We start from the raw sequence: 16116 nt of genomic DNA, 5'->3' as shown, positions 1-16116 counted from the left end.
GCTCTAAATCCTTACAAGTTTGCAAGTCGAAATCCCAAAACTTCTCCAGCTTGCCTGTCCACAGGCTCCCTTAAAACTACCTGTGACAACATAACTTTTTAAAGAAAACTTACACCTGCAGGAGGGTTCTGCCTGTGCAGGAGCTGCTGCTGCTGCTGCTGCTGCTGCTGCTGCTGGGGAAGGTAGTATTTTAATGAGAATGAAGGAGATGCAAAGTACTGGGACCCTGCTGAGTTCCAGGAGCTTTATTTGGGTGCCAGGACAGATGGAAGGGGCATAATGCAGAGAGGCAATAAGGGGCTGGCTGGTCCTCCATGAGTGCTGCCCAGCGCTGCAGCCCAGGCAAGGAATGCTCCGCCTCACTGAGGAGCTCACCGACACCCCCATTCTCCTGCCACTGCTTCCAGGGCCCTTTGAGAGGGAACCCAGGGCACCATTAGCAACTGAGACACTGAAATCCAACCTCCACGGCCTCCAACCCTGGCCCAAGCAGTGCCAAGAGGGGAGTTTCAAATCCACTGCAGAGTGCTTTTAAGCTCTTTCTTTATTTGCACTTTAGACATTCAGAAGTAATCTTCTTACCTCCCATGAAAGGATGATAACAGAAACGATTTCAAAAATGGCCCTAAGTCCATTGTGAGAAACCTCAGGCTTACGATGTATGTCTTTCTCATGAAACGAAAGAGTGTAAGTTAAGCTCAAACTGTATCTTGCGACAACAGGAAACCCCTCAACCTTCCTTGGCTCCCTGGTCCCTAGAACAAAAATTCCAACATGAAAACGGAAGGAGCTCTCCAGGTCCACTGCCAAGGCACCCGTCCACCCTTGGGCCCTTGGGCTCCTGATCGGCACCTTCCTGCCTGCCTTGTCCACCAGCTCAGCAAGGGGCCCTCCCTTGGAAAGACCCGCCCTCTCCCCAAACCCAACCCCTGACCCCAGCAAATGCCTGTTTACCCTTGAGGGCCTCCCCACTGGAAGTCAAGCACTCTCCCCGCCAGATCAGCAGGGGGACTCTGCCTGTGACCCCAATCTCCTCTGGCCCCAGGAGATAGCTGTTCGTGTGTTTCCATCCACCAAGTAGCAGGCAGGTCCTTTGGGGCATCTACAGCTATAAATGCTTGTGGAAGAACCACTTTAAGCCAAATGTGATTCCATGAATGCCCGAGGACCTCCCAGAACTCCTCTGCAGACGGGAGTGGCGCCAGACCCTGTCCCCACATTGCAGAGCTGAGGTCCCCAGCAGGAGAGTCAAGCTTCAGAATGAGACCAATTCGCTAGAAGACTGCGCCAGCATCTTAGCTTGACATAATTTGAGCTAGATAGGCACACATCTATGATCCCACAACCAATGGCTCTTCATTAACACACTGAGTCCTTAGACAGGCAATGTTCTTCCCAAAGTGAACCCCGGGAAGTAAAGCATCCCTTCTAACGTGTGTGTGTGTGTGTGTGTGTGTGTGTGTGTGTGTGTGTGTGTGTGTGTGTGTGTGTGTGTGTGTGTGTGTGTGTGTGTGTGTGTGTGTGTGTGTGTGTGTGTGTGTGTGTGTGTGTGTGTGTGTGTGTGTGTGTGTGTGTGTGTGTGTGTGTGTGTGTAGAGCGGCAGGCATGGGAAGGGCCTTGTCCAACGCATAAAAAGATCTCTCCTATCCTGGACTGATACTAATCAATATGACAGTCACGTGCAACTATGGTACATTTGAAATATGGCTCGTTTGAATGCACATGGCCTGTCGCTGTCAATCACACATTTTTTAACTGAGGATGTATCTCAGGCATGAGTTTCACTAGTGTCTTTTACTTTCTTCAAAATGGCTCTCCACCACCATCAAAAAAAAGGCATCTACCTGACTGTGCTATTACAGGGGATCTCAGAGCCTCCCACTGCAACCTGAGACAGCACTTACCTTCCTGGGCCACACCAGACACTGTGGTGCTCACAGCACTACCAGCACCACAGCTTGCATGGCTGCGCCCTGTTTGACTCCGTATGTGTTGAGCTACTGCATGAAAGGGGTTGTCCCCGGACTCTCAAATGCCAGATCACTGCAGAGGCCAAATGAAGATGAAGTCAGTCGTGAAAATTCCATCCCATTCCATATGAGGGGAATTTTCTTCTTCACCAATTACCATCCCTGTGTGCATTCTTGGAACAAATATTCAATGGGTGATTACTGTATACGAGGCTCTATTCTAGAAGCTGGATATAGCTGGAACTAGAGCAAGAGCCCTGCCCTGAAGCAGCCAATAAGCCCAGAGTGTATAACCCACTAAAGGGACCCCAAGGACCCTCACTGCTGCCAAGAGGGGGTGGACAAAGGCCTCCCCCAGGAGGTGATGCATGAATAGACTTTGACCTCAAGATACATCCAAGGCAGAGAGCCGGGCACCATGTGAGCACAGGTGACAGCACGGGCCCCCAGAGGGGATGAGCTTACCAGGGATAGAGTGGAGGGTAAGAAGAGAAGGGGCGATCATTCCATGTCCCACTAGCGGAGTCTACAGCTGAGCCAGTGGCCCTTCTAAAATAATTACCTCATGACCTAATTAGCTGAAACTGAGAACAAAAAGAGTACCCTGGTGGGGGAAGCATGCAGTCAGTGCTGAGCCTGCGTCCTGGTCTCACTTTCCAGCTGGGCAAGCTCCCTGACCCCTGTGAGCCTTAGTCTGCTCATCTGTACTATGGGGTTGGACGATGCCCAGCTCTCAGCTGTGACATGAGTAAAGGCAATCCTCCAACTACAGGAGTTGACACATCGTCTAGGGCACAGTGACAGGTCGACCAGCAAATGTTCATGTCAGTGTGAAGCCTTTGGAAAATATGACAGTGGCATGGCTTCCCCAACTACTAATATTTTTGCTGCGAAATACTTTTCTCCATTGTAGAGGGAGCTGTCCTGGGCACTGCAGGGCATTTAGTAGCATCCTGGCTCCTACCCACTGGATGCCAACAGGCCTCCCTGCCCAGCTGTGACAACCTCACAGACAAGACCACACATGCCTTGGGAAAAAAGGGCAAAATAGGCCCCCAGCTAAAAACCAAGGACTTAACCATTAGGCGAGGTTGGAAGAGGACCACACTGAACCAGAGCCCCCACTGACCTTGTCAAGCAGAAGTCTGAACACACATACCCCCAACCCTCTGTCACACCAAGGTCACAGCAAAGGTCGCAACTGCACTCTTAGCCCCAGGTTCAAGAACAGAGTCTGGTCCACATCATGGTAACAGCCTTTGAACAGGTCGCACCACCTGGCCAAGGAGGCGGGAATGACTGTGCCAGCTGTCAGAGCCATGAACAGAATAAGCCCTGTGAGACTTGAAGTTAATGACTGTCAGAGGCACCTGCCAAGTCCTCCTCCATACCCAGGCAGGACACCGAGCTGCACTGATCCACCCAACCTGCACTCCTGAAGGAGCTACCAGACACCAACCACCGTCAGGTCTGAAGGAAGCGTCTCCCAACTCCCACCCAAGAGCTCAGCCTCAGAGATGCAGCACGGACAGGTGCCCCAGCAACTGCTTTAGTCTTCAAGTGTCACTTTCTGAAGTCTAATGGGAACCTGAGAGGGTCATTATGTGCAGAGCTGGGGAGGAGCAGCCAAGGTCTTTGCATGCAGCCTGAAGCCATGAGGCTGATCTCACCCAAACAAATGCAACCCTGAGGCGCAATTCCAGTCCTGGCAGGCAGGGCAGCCAGAGAACACAGCGGACACAGCAGACATGGAGGCCCAGGACAGGGAGAAAGCAGCTCTGTGCTCATGAACCTGCTGCAAGCCAGATCTGAACCAGCTGTAGATCTTACAGGACACATATAAGAAATGGATAGAAGTGTGCTCAGGCTTCAGAGTGAACTGCAACGGCCTGGTTGATCAGCATCAGACAGGAAGATGAGCATCTCAGACTGTGCTCCCTCCACCAGGGCAGTTATTCTCACAACAGGGCATGTATCCTGACTTTAGCTCTATTTCCAGCACATGCTCACATCTAGTTTGCCAGGGAATTCTCACTATGCCATATACCTAAGAGAGGTGATGCCACTCTATTCCCCAGGGAAGGGAGGGAGCCCAATCTCTGAGTCTGTTACTTTCCCTGAGTCACTTGTTCAATCCATTATTAAGTGCTACAATATGCTGGGATCTTGCCCAAGTCCTGAGGTGCAGCCAGGTGCTACGCCAGCCGCCAGTGAAGCGTAGCATCTTGGGGTACTTCAAGGAGACACATGGTTGGTGCCTGGACAGCATGACTACTTAATGGCCAGATAGCTCTCATCGATCTTGAGGGCCAGTGAGGAGAGTAATCCCTGTTGAGCGCTCCTCCTAGCTATTCTGAGTGATGAATATGTAGTCAGCCACTCCAGTTGAGTTAGAATTCCATCTATGCCTCCCCTAATGACCTTGCAAAGTGACAACTTTGTTCCTCAGTTTCCCCTTTGCAAATGGTAATAAATACAGCATGGATCTCAGGGTCCTGGAGAAATAATATACACTAAATACCTGATCCAAGTAGGCCTTTAGCAAGTAATAGTCAATAAAATACCTTCAATATTTCATCCGTTCATTTCCTATACATACCTGCATATCCTGAAAGACACCTTCTCAAAGATACCTTCCTTAGCCTCCTTATCGACAAAGGCAATCCCCACCACCACCACCACTTCATGTCTCCCTTCCCTGCTTTATTTTTCATCCACAGCACTCGCCAACATCAAACTTACTCCAACTTACACTGGAACGCACAGGGACTTCATTCCACATCCCCAGCCCCTGCACCAGAGCCTAACTCTTAGTAAATACTCAACAAAAACATCTTGAATGGTGCTGAATAGCCATGGCCCTAGGGCATGCGACAGAAGACATCAAAAGTGGCACTGTCAAGCTTTAGGGAGGGGAAGGGATGAGGTTACAACACTACCCAAGAGTCCCTAGTGTCCACCCTCTTCTGGGGTCTGCCACGTGAACAGCTTGGAAAAGAAACCTAGAGAACAGCCCACTGCACTTCTGGTGCCTTTGGGCTCCCCACTACTAAGGCTTTCAGTCACTCAAGCAGAAAACGGGAAGAACTTCCTTTTCCAGGTTACTTGATCTGTATCCACCTGACGGTAGAACTGAACTGAGTGATCTTGGAAACATCAGCCACTCAGCTGAAGTAAAGGGAACCCAGGCCTGAGCAATTTGTGGCTGACTATGGCAGGTCAGACAATTACCCATCACATCCAAGTCTAAAATTTATCATACATTGTACCTCAAAGGGGGTCTCACAAGGAGGTTTCTAATCTTCGATTTTCATGTAATTTTTAAAAAAGAAATTGGGGTGGGCCCGGGCAGTGGCCTAGCGGCTAAAGTCCTTGCCTTGAACATGTCAGGATCCCATTTGGGCACAAATTCCAATTTCTGCAGCTCCGCTTCCCATCTAGCTCCCTGCCCATGGTCTGGGAAAGCAGCAGAGGACAGCCCAAAGCCTTGGGACCCTGAACCAGCATGGAAGACTATTAAGAATGCAACAGCTCCCTTCTTACCATGCTATAAAGTTACACGCCACTGATGATCTCAGTGTCCTGAGGTGATGTGCATGGCCACAAAGTAAGCTGCAACTCAACACAGCCTGCTCTCTGCAGACCTCCATGACGCCTCCACTGCTAACTGCAGCTTAAGTGATTCGCAGAGGATCTACTCCAACTGTCCTGATCCCCATGGAATAATGTGGATCCCCAGGGCTTGGAAATAATACCCATCATGTAGGTGCACTAGGAAATGTTTCGCTGAAGTTTTAGGTTCAAGTCCAAGCACTACTCCTGACTCCAGCTTCCTGCCAATGCAGGAAGGCAGGAGCTGATGACTCAAGCACTTTAGTCCCTGCCATCTACAGGGAGGACCTGGATTCCTGGATCTTGGCTTTGATCCAGCCCAGCCCTGGCCATTGTGCACATTTGGTGAGTGAACCAGTAGATAAGAAATACTTTCTCTATCTCCATCGTCTGCTTTTCAAATAAATCAATCTTGTGGCCTGCTGGCCGTGACTATGGAGAGGGCCTTCTTCAGCTGACCTCCCATTAAGAGGCCTGCCCTTACTAGGCTGACCAAGGGAAAGGGTGGTGCCCACTCGTGTAAGCCTTTGATTTCCTGTTTTTAAATGGTTGTGCTATAAAGCAGTCCTAAGCATAGCGATTTTTCATCCAGACAAATGCAAATAGCTGTCACCTCTGCTGGGGAATAGACCGCCCTCCCCTCGCCCCTAGCCCCCAGCCCGAACCCCCGCTTCGACTTCAGAGGGCAATGAGATAAGGACTCCTTGTTAAAGCTGACTGGGGCTGCAACTGTCCGAGCAAACAGCCCAGGTACATCTGCCTCAAGCTGCGACATCTCCAAGGGGAGACCCCATCCTACAAAGGCCAATGCTTCCACTAGTTCATGCCATTCTCAGGCATCGTAAGAGTTTCTTCTTGGAGCCTTTCCTGTCGTTTTTTCAAAGGAAGTTGCAGACAGAGAACCTAAGACCAGCCCCTGACCAATTAGTGTGGCTGCAAACCCACATGGAAGCAAAAGGTTATGACATGAAACACAAGACAGTGATCCTACCAGGCTGACAACCTGCAAGGGGGCGGGGCAGAGTGGAGACAATAACAGATCCATACATGTAAAATGCTGCTGGCAAACCTGCCGTCTTGAAACTTAATTACCAGTCATTGTAAGCTTGTCTCTGTAAAATACCAGTGTACTTCACAAAGTTCACGGACAAGTGAGATTGAGAAGTTTATTTTGGTGCAAAAGAAACTGAAACCCCTGCATAGGAGAGGCTTTCAATAGATTACAGAAAAAAAATCTCATGAGGAAAGTATGTGTGGACTTCAAAACCATTTGCATCAAAATAAACTTATCTTTCAATTCCACTTCTCATGTACTTTTTAAACACCCTAAGATGTATTATCAAACATAGCATAAAATGCATGATGGGATTGAGACTATTATGTGGAGTAAAATAAGCCAGAACCAGAAAGAGATATCATATGCGTTCTTTGATTAGTTGTAGCTAACATGCAAAGTACAAACAAAAATACGTATGGAGCGCAGTTGACATCTTAGGATTAGACTGCTGTCTCCTGCCTGCAGAGCAGTGGTCCATCTCTACCTTTTAGTTGCAGACCTCGTTTAGAGGGGCAATGAGCCTGCGATTACAAAGGAAATGGGGAGGATGCTGCTGCAAACAGCTAAGGAAAGAAGAAGGAGCAGAGTGGGAGGAAAGTGTGCTGTACTCTTGGCATCGCAACTATGTGATTCATGAACTCAGTTCCCTACATATGACTACATCATAACCAGAAAACCTAACAATGAAATTAAAAAATGCTATCTGAGGCTGGAATCATGGATGACTATTTGTCTTCCATATATCCCAAATTTTCTAAAAAGGAACATATACCGAGTTTATAATTAGATTTATAATACAAAATGCATGTTATATTCCATCTCATCACAGGAAACTGCAAGATGATACCCCAAGAAGTCTTTCATGAAAGGGTATAATCTTTCCAGGCATTCAACCAAGAAATGCCAGGTGACAAAGTAAACACGGTGACAATGAAAGTAAACAGAGCAAAATCAAAGCAGGGTGAGCTGCAGGCAGGCATTTGGCACGAGGTTAAGACCTCACCAGGACCATCCGCCCTCATCCTCCATCCCCCATCTCCACATCTTCTCAGGGAATGCCTAGGCCCCAGTCCCAGGGCACCAGGATTCCAACTGCTTGGAATGCACACAGTGGGAAGCCGTGGGCACCCACTGAAATCCTTGGCACCCACAGCTGACAAGACCTCAAGACCTCGACTGCATCCTTAAGTCCTGCGTTGGGCCTGGCCCAGCCCTGGCTGCTGTAGGCATTCGGGAGGCATGAACCAGTAAATGGAAATTTTCTGCCTTTCTCCTCTCTCTCTAGATTTTGTTTGATAAGTCTTGTCTTTAATTGTAAGGAGAAAAAAAAAAAAGAAGCAAAGGAAAAAAAAAGAGGCAGCACATACCACTTTAAAAAAGAAAGAAAGAAAAAAGGCCCTCTCCTGTGTCCGCTTCTCTTCTACAAACAGTAGCTTTCAACCCAAAACCACAATGGCAGGGAGTGGCACAAAAGCAGGGATGGGGAGCGCTATCTTCACACACAGCCATGCAGGCTGGGAGCCTCTGGGCTCTGCCAAGCCAGCCCCATCAAAACCCCAGCAGGTATGCGAGACATGCTAGGGTAAAGAGAAGCACCTTCGGGGGCTGTATTCATGGGAGGGCTCAGGCACAGGTATGTTCTTACATTCTCACCTATGGACACAGCTCCCCCACCTGCTGCCCCGTGCAGGGCTGCCTTCAGCTCGCTGGCTGGAATCAGCCAATGTCCAGGATACAGAGCAGTGACTCAGGAGCCTGATACCTCCGGGGTAGCCAAGTTAGGCAGATCGGGTGCCTGATGAGTTCACACTAAGTCAGTAAGAAAATCCAGAACAGCAGGGCAGTGACACCAGCAGCCAAAATGCAGCATCAAGCATCCTTGGCAAGGCATGAAGCAACCCACCCCTCCTTGGGAATCAGAGGTTTTCTAGAGTTAACTCACATCATGCACTAAGGCAGCAAAAAATGCATCCAGGACCTCCCATATGCCAGGCATTAGGCCACGGAGAGGACAGTGGCTCCTGCCTTAAGCAGTACCCTTAGCCCAAAGTCAAAAACTTCAAAGAGAAACTGCCTTGGTGACCAAGGAGCCAAGCCCTCCTGCAACAGGTGACCAATTACTGACGATCCTGAATTAGAAGAAAAAAAAATAACAGCCAAAACAATGACCCACAGATTAGAGTATCAGGTAGAGAGAAGGCCAGCCCTCTGCCAGCAGTCTCCTCCTATTCTGTGCTGCTCTCCTGGTGCCCCCATTCATGCCTTCCAGCCATGGAAGGAGCCAACAACCCCAGAATCCATTTACTTTGCACAATACTATTTTCTCTAGCTCCCTTAGAGGTCTCTGGAATTCCTGCCAAAGAGCTCCAAACATTTAGTAACACAATCTGTGCCGTGCTGCGGTCCCTCCTGCCTCTCCTGGGTTGACCTGGAGATACAAAAGGAGAGCCACAAAGGATCAGCTGCCCTTCCCAAGGTACAGCTAAGCAGCCAAGCCTGTTCGTCCCCAAACAAGGAGAAAGTGACAGCTGTCATCAGCGGTATACTTCCATGAAATAACATCAAAAATAACCAAACATTTAATATGGGTGTCATAAAAGGTTTTATGTCCTATTTAATAAGCTGTTGACAGAAAGGTTTTCACTACAATATGAAACACAGAAGTTCTTTCAACTGAACTACCTGCAGGTTTATACTCAAGAAAAATGTTCTGAAAGTACCATTTGCTCCAGACTGGAAAGCACACAGGCAGTGAGCATCCTCTCTACAGGGACGTGAAAAACACACAGCCCCCACCCCTTTTTTTCTAGAGGAAATGGACCCAGAGAGGGAAACTCAAGATAGGGCAAGACCAAGGGCACAGGATCCTGGGCAGCCCATGTGTGGAGAAGGTTCTGCCACTGGCTCTCAAAGGCCAAGAGCTGCTGCCACCATCAAGCACTTCCTTTTGTAGCAAGAGCTGGGAATATCAACACAACGCTGAAAGACACTTCCCTGGGGGCTTTGGCTTCAGAGGTGTTTCCCAAGGAATGTGCAGGACCCAAGGAAATGCCCACTTGGCAATCAGCGGAGAGAAGCAAAACTGCCTTTCAGCAAAGAACAGTCTAACCTGCAGAGTCCCAGCACAACATGAATGGGCCAGCACACATTTCTTGGATGCCCTTTCTTTCGGCTATCTGAACTCCAGTATATCTGGGTGCCAGCGAGTCCCCAGGCCCCTGGGGGTGTGTCTGGCAGGGTCTGGAGTGGCCTCCAAGCCTGGCTCGCTCAGCTGGGCCTGTCTGGTCCTGCCCTGCCCACTGTAGACTTCGCCACTGTCTGGCTGCCTGGAGCGCCAGCCAGCTCCATTTTTAAATTCCCCTGGAAGTTTTCACAACCACAGGTTTGGGTGAGGAGGCGAACACCCGCTGGAGTTGGCCGACATTAAACTAAAAATAAACACCGGGCTTGCAAACAAAAGCCATCTTTTCCATGGGGCTGACTCTGAAGTCCTGAAGTCACACATCATATTGGTGACGGGGACCTTGGCCAAGTTCGGGGCCACTGAATGATTGTTCAGGAGGGTCCCAGAAACAAGGGGCGACGAGGAACCCTGCTCCGGCTTGGCCTCCATTCTGCCCTCGGTAAATGCTCCGGGGACAGAAAAAGACAAAGTGGAAGGCAACGCGGCACTACCAATCCCGTTTTCCCCAGAATGAAAGGTGTTTGCACTCACCCCACCCCCACCTCAGCTCCCACAAAAGCACACTTTCACTGAGACTGTGAGAAGAGGCAACTCAGAGGGGTAGCCCAGCAGGGAGCTGCAGAGTATGAGGAAAACCGGAATGGCCCAGGCCAGCTGGAGCTGTTTGTACCTGTTGGGCATCTAGGGAAGAGCTAGGGCCCCTGGGGCGCGCTGGAGGACGCCCCTCCCTGGGTCCCAAACTTCTCAGTGCTGGAAGACTCTGCCAAGCTCATCCCTTTCCCAGGCTGGACTGCAGCTGGGGACCTCGGGGTCAAAGGTTGATGCCCACAACCTGGGAGGTCTTAAGGACACTGGAGTGGCAGCCTGAGGGGTGACCAAGGGTGTACAATCTGATGACCATTGCAGGATCTCATTCAAGTTTTCCCCAAACTGTCCTATCCTAGGTAGGACCCAGGAGCTTGGAGTCCCCAGCTCAGGGTGAAGGGGATGGGGGTGTGCAGATGTTGGAGGAGGGCGGGTGTAGATCAAGCCCCAGGGCCCCAGCCGCAAGGTCACCGCAGAGCTGGACCCTGGAGTGTTCCGCACACAACCTGGCCAGCGGAGGGATGGTGCGGCATAGTGTCGGGGAGCCTAGCTCTCCACACCTGATCCACGCAGCAGCACTGGCGAGCCTGGCCCCTTGCTCTCCAGCTTGCTGCGAGAGGAGCTCCGGCGTGCACCACTCGCCCCCGTCACCCTACCAGGAGAAGGCAGCGCACGCCCCAGCACAGAGCGGCAGTGCCGGCTCCAGGCTTCTGTTTCGTGCTCAACAGCGACAAGGAGTTTCCTTCGCTTCAAACCAATCCTCCAGCCCTGGGAGCCTCCCCTGACCTCCAGAACATTTCCCTTAGATACTTCGCAGACAGGCACACAAAGAAAAAAAAAAAAAATGGGGAGAAAAAAAATAAAACCACTGCCACCAATCCAGGTCCCATCCTCCAACCTTGAGCCCTGAGGAGGAAGAGGAGCGCACCCCTCCTCCACCCCGTCCTAACTAGCTGACCCGTGGCTTGGGCAGACCTGGGGAGCAAGAAGCCCAGAGAGGCCAAAGGGGAAGAGGTAAGGTTGAACGAGGTAGAAACCAGGCAGAGCGAGCGAACCAGAGAGAAGAAAATATCCAACAAAACCACGCTAACGCGCCCCCTACCTGGGTGCAACATACTTTGGAAATAGAAGATGACCAGGATAAAGGATCCCAAGCAAGTGGCCAGCACCATCCGGCAAATTCGATTCATCCTCATCACTTCCAGCAGCGCCGGCTTCATGGCTTTGTCCTGACTGCGGGCACCCGGTGTCCGGGAGGTGCGCCCCGGAGCGCAGGAACAGAGACCCTGCCACCACACGAACCAGAGCCCGGGAGATGCTAGGCACGGACGGGTACGACTCGGCTGGCTTCAAGGAGGCTGACAGAGTCGCCCCAGCTCGGGGCGGGGGCGTGCAAGGCGCCTGGAGTTGGTCGGGAAGTGCCGAGATGCGTGGACCCACCGGCTGCTGGCCGCGCGCCTCCGCTCCTCCTCCGAGCCGCTCCGTGCTGCTCCGGCCGCCTTCTCGGCTCCTCTTCGGCTGCCTGATCTCGGGCCGGGCGGCTCGGGTGCGAGCGGTGATGATGGTGCCTCCGCTGCCGCTGGGGCTGCCGCTGCGCTGGCCTCTGGGGCTGTTGGCTGGGCCCGCTCCCTGCTCTCTCCAAAGGCTACTTCATTGCGCTCCCCAGGATCTATATATTCCGGGGCTGGGTTTTACCAAATGCAACTCACAGCCCCCGACACGGGGAGGGCGCCTGCGGAGAGCCGGGCGAGGGGAGGGAGCTGCGCGGCGGGGCGGAGCGCTGCGCTCCCCCTGCCCCTGCCCAGGATATGGTCGCGTCCAGCTGTTTCCCGGGGAGTGCGGAGCCCGAGAGTGTGCTGCGCTCCCGCAGGGTCCCAAAAGCCCTCAGCCCCGGGGTTCGGCTGGCCAAACTGGGCTGCGGTCTGCCTGGAGTATCAGTGTTTCCATGACAAAACCGGAGGGGGTAAAAAAAAATGAGAAAATAGCTCGGGTGCTGCCACTCACCCCTGCCGATAGTGGTTGTAGGGTTTGCTGAGGGGAGAGGTGGGGAACAAGCTGCTACGCTGAGTGGACGGGGTGCTCTGGCTCTCGGGGCACGTGAGATGGAAATTTCCTGGGTGACGGGGCTCAGAAGTTGCCCCCCAAGCGCCCCCTCGGAGCCGTGCCCTGCCCCATCCCCCACACGCCGAAGACTGGGCGGTTTCGGTTTTCTTTCCAACTACAGCCACCTTGAGTGTTGTTGGCAAAGGGGTACGGGGGCTTGAGTCAAGGGTGGGGAAACTGACCCCGTTGAGGTCTGGCTACAGCTGAGCTTTCCTGTGCACACTTGCTTGTGGCTTACTCGCTCGCTGGGGGCGCTGGACGCCCACCTGCACCCCTACCCATGGAGCAAGGCAAAAAGGAGTTTGTGGATTTTAAAACCTCCGGCGCCCCATAGGGCAGAGATTTCTCCAAATTATTGAGCGTGCACTGAAGCCTTAGCATGATGGCTGAGAGAACAACGTGCTCCCGGGAAGCCACCATCATCCCAGAGCAACAAACGGCTGTGTTTCCCAGCCGGTCTCAGGGGGGCGCTACTGGGGAAAATGACCTGCCGGCCCCCAGTGCCCAGAGTTCAGGTTGGTTAGCCATCCATAAAGTAGAGGCAGGCATCCTGCATCCCAGAGGGAAAAATGTTATTGTAAGCAGTGGCTAACTTTTGTTTATTATCCAGTCATTGTGAAAGTCCTGTTAATTAAGGATAACATCCCTCATTGCCTCTCATGAAATAGCACTTGATAAATTCTTATTGAAGTGCAGTGCAATGGCCTCTCTTTCCCTGCATTGGACACAGCCGGGTGTGCCGACAGATTGAAGCAAACATCACCTTGACCTCCTGGCTTCCCTTCCCCCTGAGTTTTCCGACTGCAGGTGCAGGCTAGGGAAAGTACCCAAGTCAGCAGCCTGGGGCTTGATTAGAGACAGTCCATTACAGCACAGTATCTATGTAACCACTTTGTACCGCATTCATGTGTACTGGTTTGTGAAGCAGAGGCTTGCTGAAGGCAGCTGAGCTGAACAAACTCCAAGCAGAATTTTAGTGCCGTGGTAGCCTCCATGAGAGACCAGGGATGCAAGCTGGTGCCCACCCAGCCCTCTATCAAGCCAGGGATTCCTTCTAGGGAACACTTGCTTGCCTAGAATGGCCAGTCCTTACTTAACCCGATCTACAGAGCAAGAAAAGATCTGCTCCTAAGCCATCCAGCCAGCCCTTCACACCAGAGCAAGACCCCAAAGCTACATGTACAAAAGCCTGCACATGCACAAAGCTGTTTAGGAAGTCCATGGGCCCATAGGGAAAGGGCTCAAAGTCCATTCCCAGTGGGCTATGGAGGCATGAGTGGGTCTACACAGGAAGGGAGAATGGGGAGCCCGAACACAGCTCCATCTGATGAGCTACCACCTCTTCCAAGAGGGCCTCTCTGATTTCTCACCTATACTGTTCTTTCCTCCACTGTGTTGTGAGCAGTGGGTTCAAACCCTCCTTGGGACCCTGTCAGGGCTGGGCTAAGCTCCTGAGGGACAGGTTTCTACATCTCTGCTTCTCTAGTGACTGGCAGGTGGAAGGTAGAAATTCAAGATGGAAAGACGATGCCTGCTTAGGCTCACCTTTTAATCCCACAGTGGTCAGGGGAATGTGTAGCCTGGGGTTCTGCTGTTCTCTGTGCTGTGGGGGTCAGAGGGGGAGGCTCCTAGTTCTTGCCCCCTATCCTACTGCAGCCAGACCAATGACCCGTAGCATCATGGGGTCACCTTTTCATTCCTTAGCTTAACAAAGCTTTGCTACACCTTTTACTCAGGCTGCAGAATAAACACGCACCAGATAAAGCACCATGTTGGCTGAGAAGTCGGAAGTTTGCATCTTGAATGCCGCAAAGAGGCACAGAGAAGATGATCCTGGGAGCCAGGCATCCTGCATTTTGGTTTTCCTGGTGGGCCCATGAGGCTGGGCAGGGTCGAGCTGCTGAACCAACAGGCACTCATCTCAAGGGCTGCATGCCAGCGAGTACATGTCCCCGTGTGTTCTACCATGTCCACTGGCATTGAACAAAGATGCTCCTGGGCCTGGAACTGGGAAGGTAAGTGTAAGGATAAGGCAAAGCAGCCCCCATCTGGAACAAGGCTGCTTGCAACAGCGGGGCAAAGCAGGCTGCCTCTAGGAGGGGTGTCTCACACCAGTTACAAGTCATCCAGCCCACAGGGCATGCATGGCTTCCAGTCTACCTCGTCAGCCAGAGCCTGGTACAGCTCAACTCCATGTCCCAACCAGGCCAGGAAATGCGATCCTATCAGAAGCACCCAGGGGCCACTCAGCCACAGGCCCCTGTCGCTCCCTCTTCCAGGACCTATCTCCCTACTTTTTCCAAATTTCCTTTTACCCCTACAGACGGCTTCTGCCAATCACCCCTGAGCTCCTGGGTCCATGTGCTGTCCACATGCTAACAACGTGTGAAGCAAACTGGGGCCTGCCCAATCTAGGAGGCTTAACGCAGGCCTGAAAAGCCCTTGGCTATGCCAATGACCTGGTAAAATGTGCAGGAAGAAAAGAAATAGAGGCAGCATCCATCCCAGGTTTGGCTCGTGTGTGCCATCAGCAGCAACCCCACAGATGCTTACACACTGCCATTCGCAAAGGCTAAGGTCACCTGAGCCATGCGCACAATGCACGGCCTTGTGAAGACCACGCAAAGCTGCCAGCCGAGCCCCGCAGGCCCTGTGCCGGGAACAGCTGAGGCCCCAGGATCCAGGCAGACAGAGGACTCTGTAGCACTCTTTGGGATGTGTCTGTGGCCAGCATCAGCCAGGCCCCCATTTCCCCCTGCCCCCACCTGGCTCCTCTGAGAACTTGCATTGCTGTGGCACCTCCAGCACAAAGCAGGCTCAGTAGCCAGGGCACAGTCAATATTTGTGGAGTTGAATTAAGCACCGTTTGCTTACAGCCTGTGATGATCTGAGGGTAGGCATTTTCTACAGGTAGGTAAACCGCAGATACACAAGTGGCTTACTCACAACGCGGCTCCGGAGGCAGGCTTTCCTTGGCAGGGATGAGAAGAGGAGACAGAAGAGGAGGGAAGAGAGGAAAAGGAGAGAGGGAAGGAGAAGGGAGCTGAAAAGAGGACAGGAAGACTAGGAAAGAAGTAGAGGACGGGGAGAGGAAGGAGGAAAGTCTTCCCACCATGTATGCCGTGCCTGCTCCTCCCGACCCTGGATGCAGAGACCCCCCTCTAAGAGAAGGTCTGCTGGACAGGCGGTGCCCTACACGAAGCCATCCAGCTGCCCTGTAGGCAGCCTTGGCCTCCTCCTCATGGCCCAGCACAGCCCCCACTGCTCAGCTCCTCAAAGTGTCTTAGAAGTGACAGACGCAGGGAGAAGGACCTTCTATCCACCAGCTCACTCCCCAAACACCCACTGCAGCCAGGTCTAGTTAAAAGAGAGCAGGCAGCAGCCAGGAGCTCCATCCGGGTCTCCCCCATGGGCAACAGGGGCCCCAACACTAGTGCTGTCATCCATGGCTTCTCCAGGCACGACAGCAGGGAGCTGGAATGGAAGCGGAGCAACCAGGACTCGCTTCACCACTCCTGCATGGAATATCGGCATCACAAACAGCATTTCAATACATGCTTGCTTCAGAACTGTATTTAAGGATGCATCTGGTCCAGCGATGAAGA

General features: G+C 52.2%; 1 protein-coding gene across 2 annotated transcripts in view; it reads right to left on the bottom strand.

Annotated features, from left to right (window-relative positions):
- The window catches only part of CHST11 (carbohydrate sulfotransferase 11), a 208707-nt gene extending 196602 nt beyond the window's left edge, over nt 1–12105 (bottom strand). Inside the window, exon 1 of one of the 2 annotated variants that reach the window (XM_040984735.1) lies at nt 11511–12105. In XM_040984735.1, coding sequence (XP_040840669.1) covers nt 11511–11628 — 118 coding nt within the window. In that variant the 5' untranslated portion in view covers nt 11629–12105. The remainder of the gene's footprint in view (nt 1–11510) is intronic. The other variant, XM_040984740.1, reaches the window with a different exon arrangement.
- Between the last annotated feature and the right edge of the window lie 4011 nt (nt 12106–16116).

The sequence above is a fragment of the Ochotona curzoniae genome, unplaced genomic scaffold (genome assembly GCF_017591425.1).
Source record: "Ochotona curzoniae isolate NIBS_2020 unplaced genomic scaffold, NIBS_Ocur_1.0 contig_1014, whole genome shotgun sequence".
Taxonomy (NCBI): domain Eukaryota; kingdom Metazoa; phylum Chordata; class Mammalia; order Lagomorpha; family Ochotonidae; genus Ochotona; species Ochotona curzoniae.
This window is presented reverse-complemented; position numbering and strand designations above follow the sequence as displayed.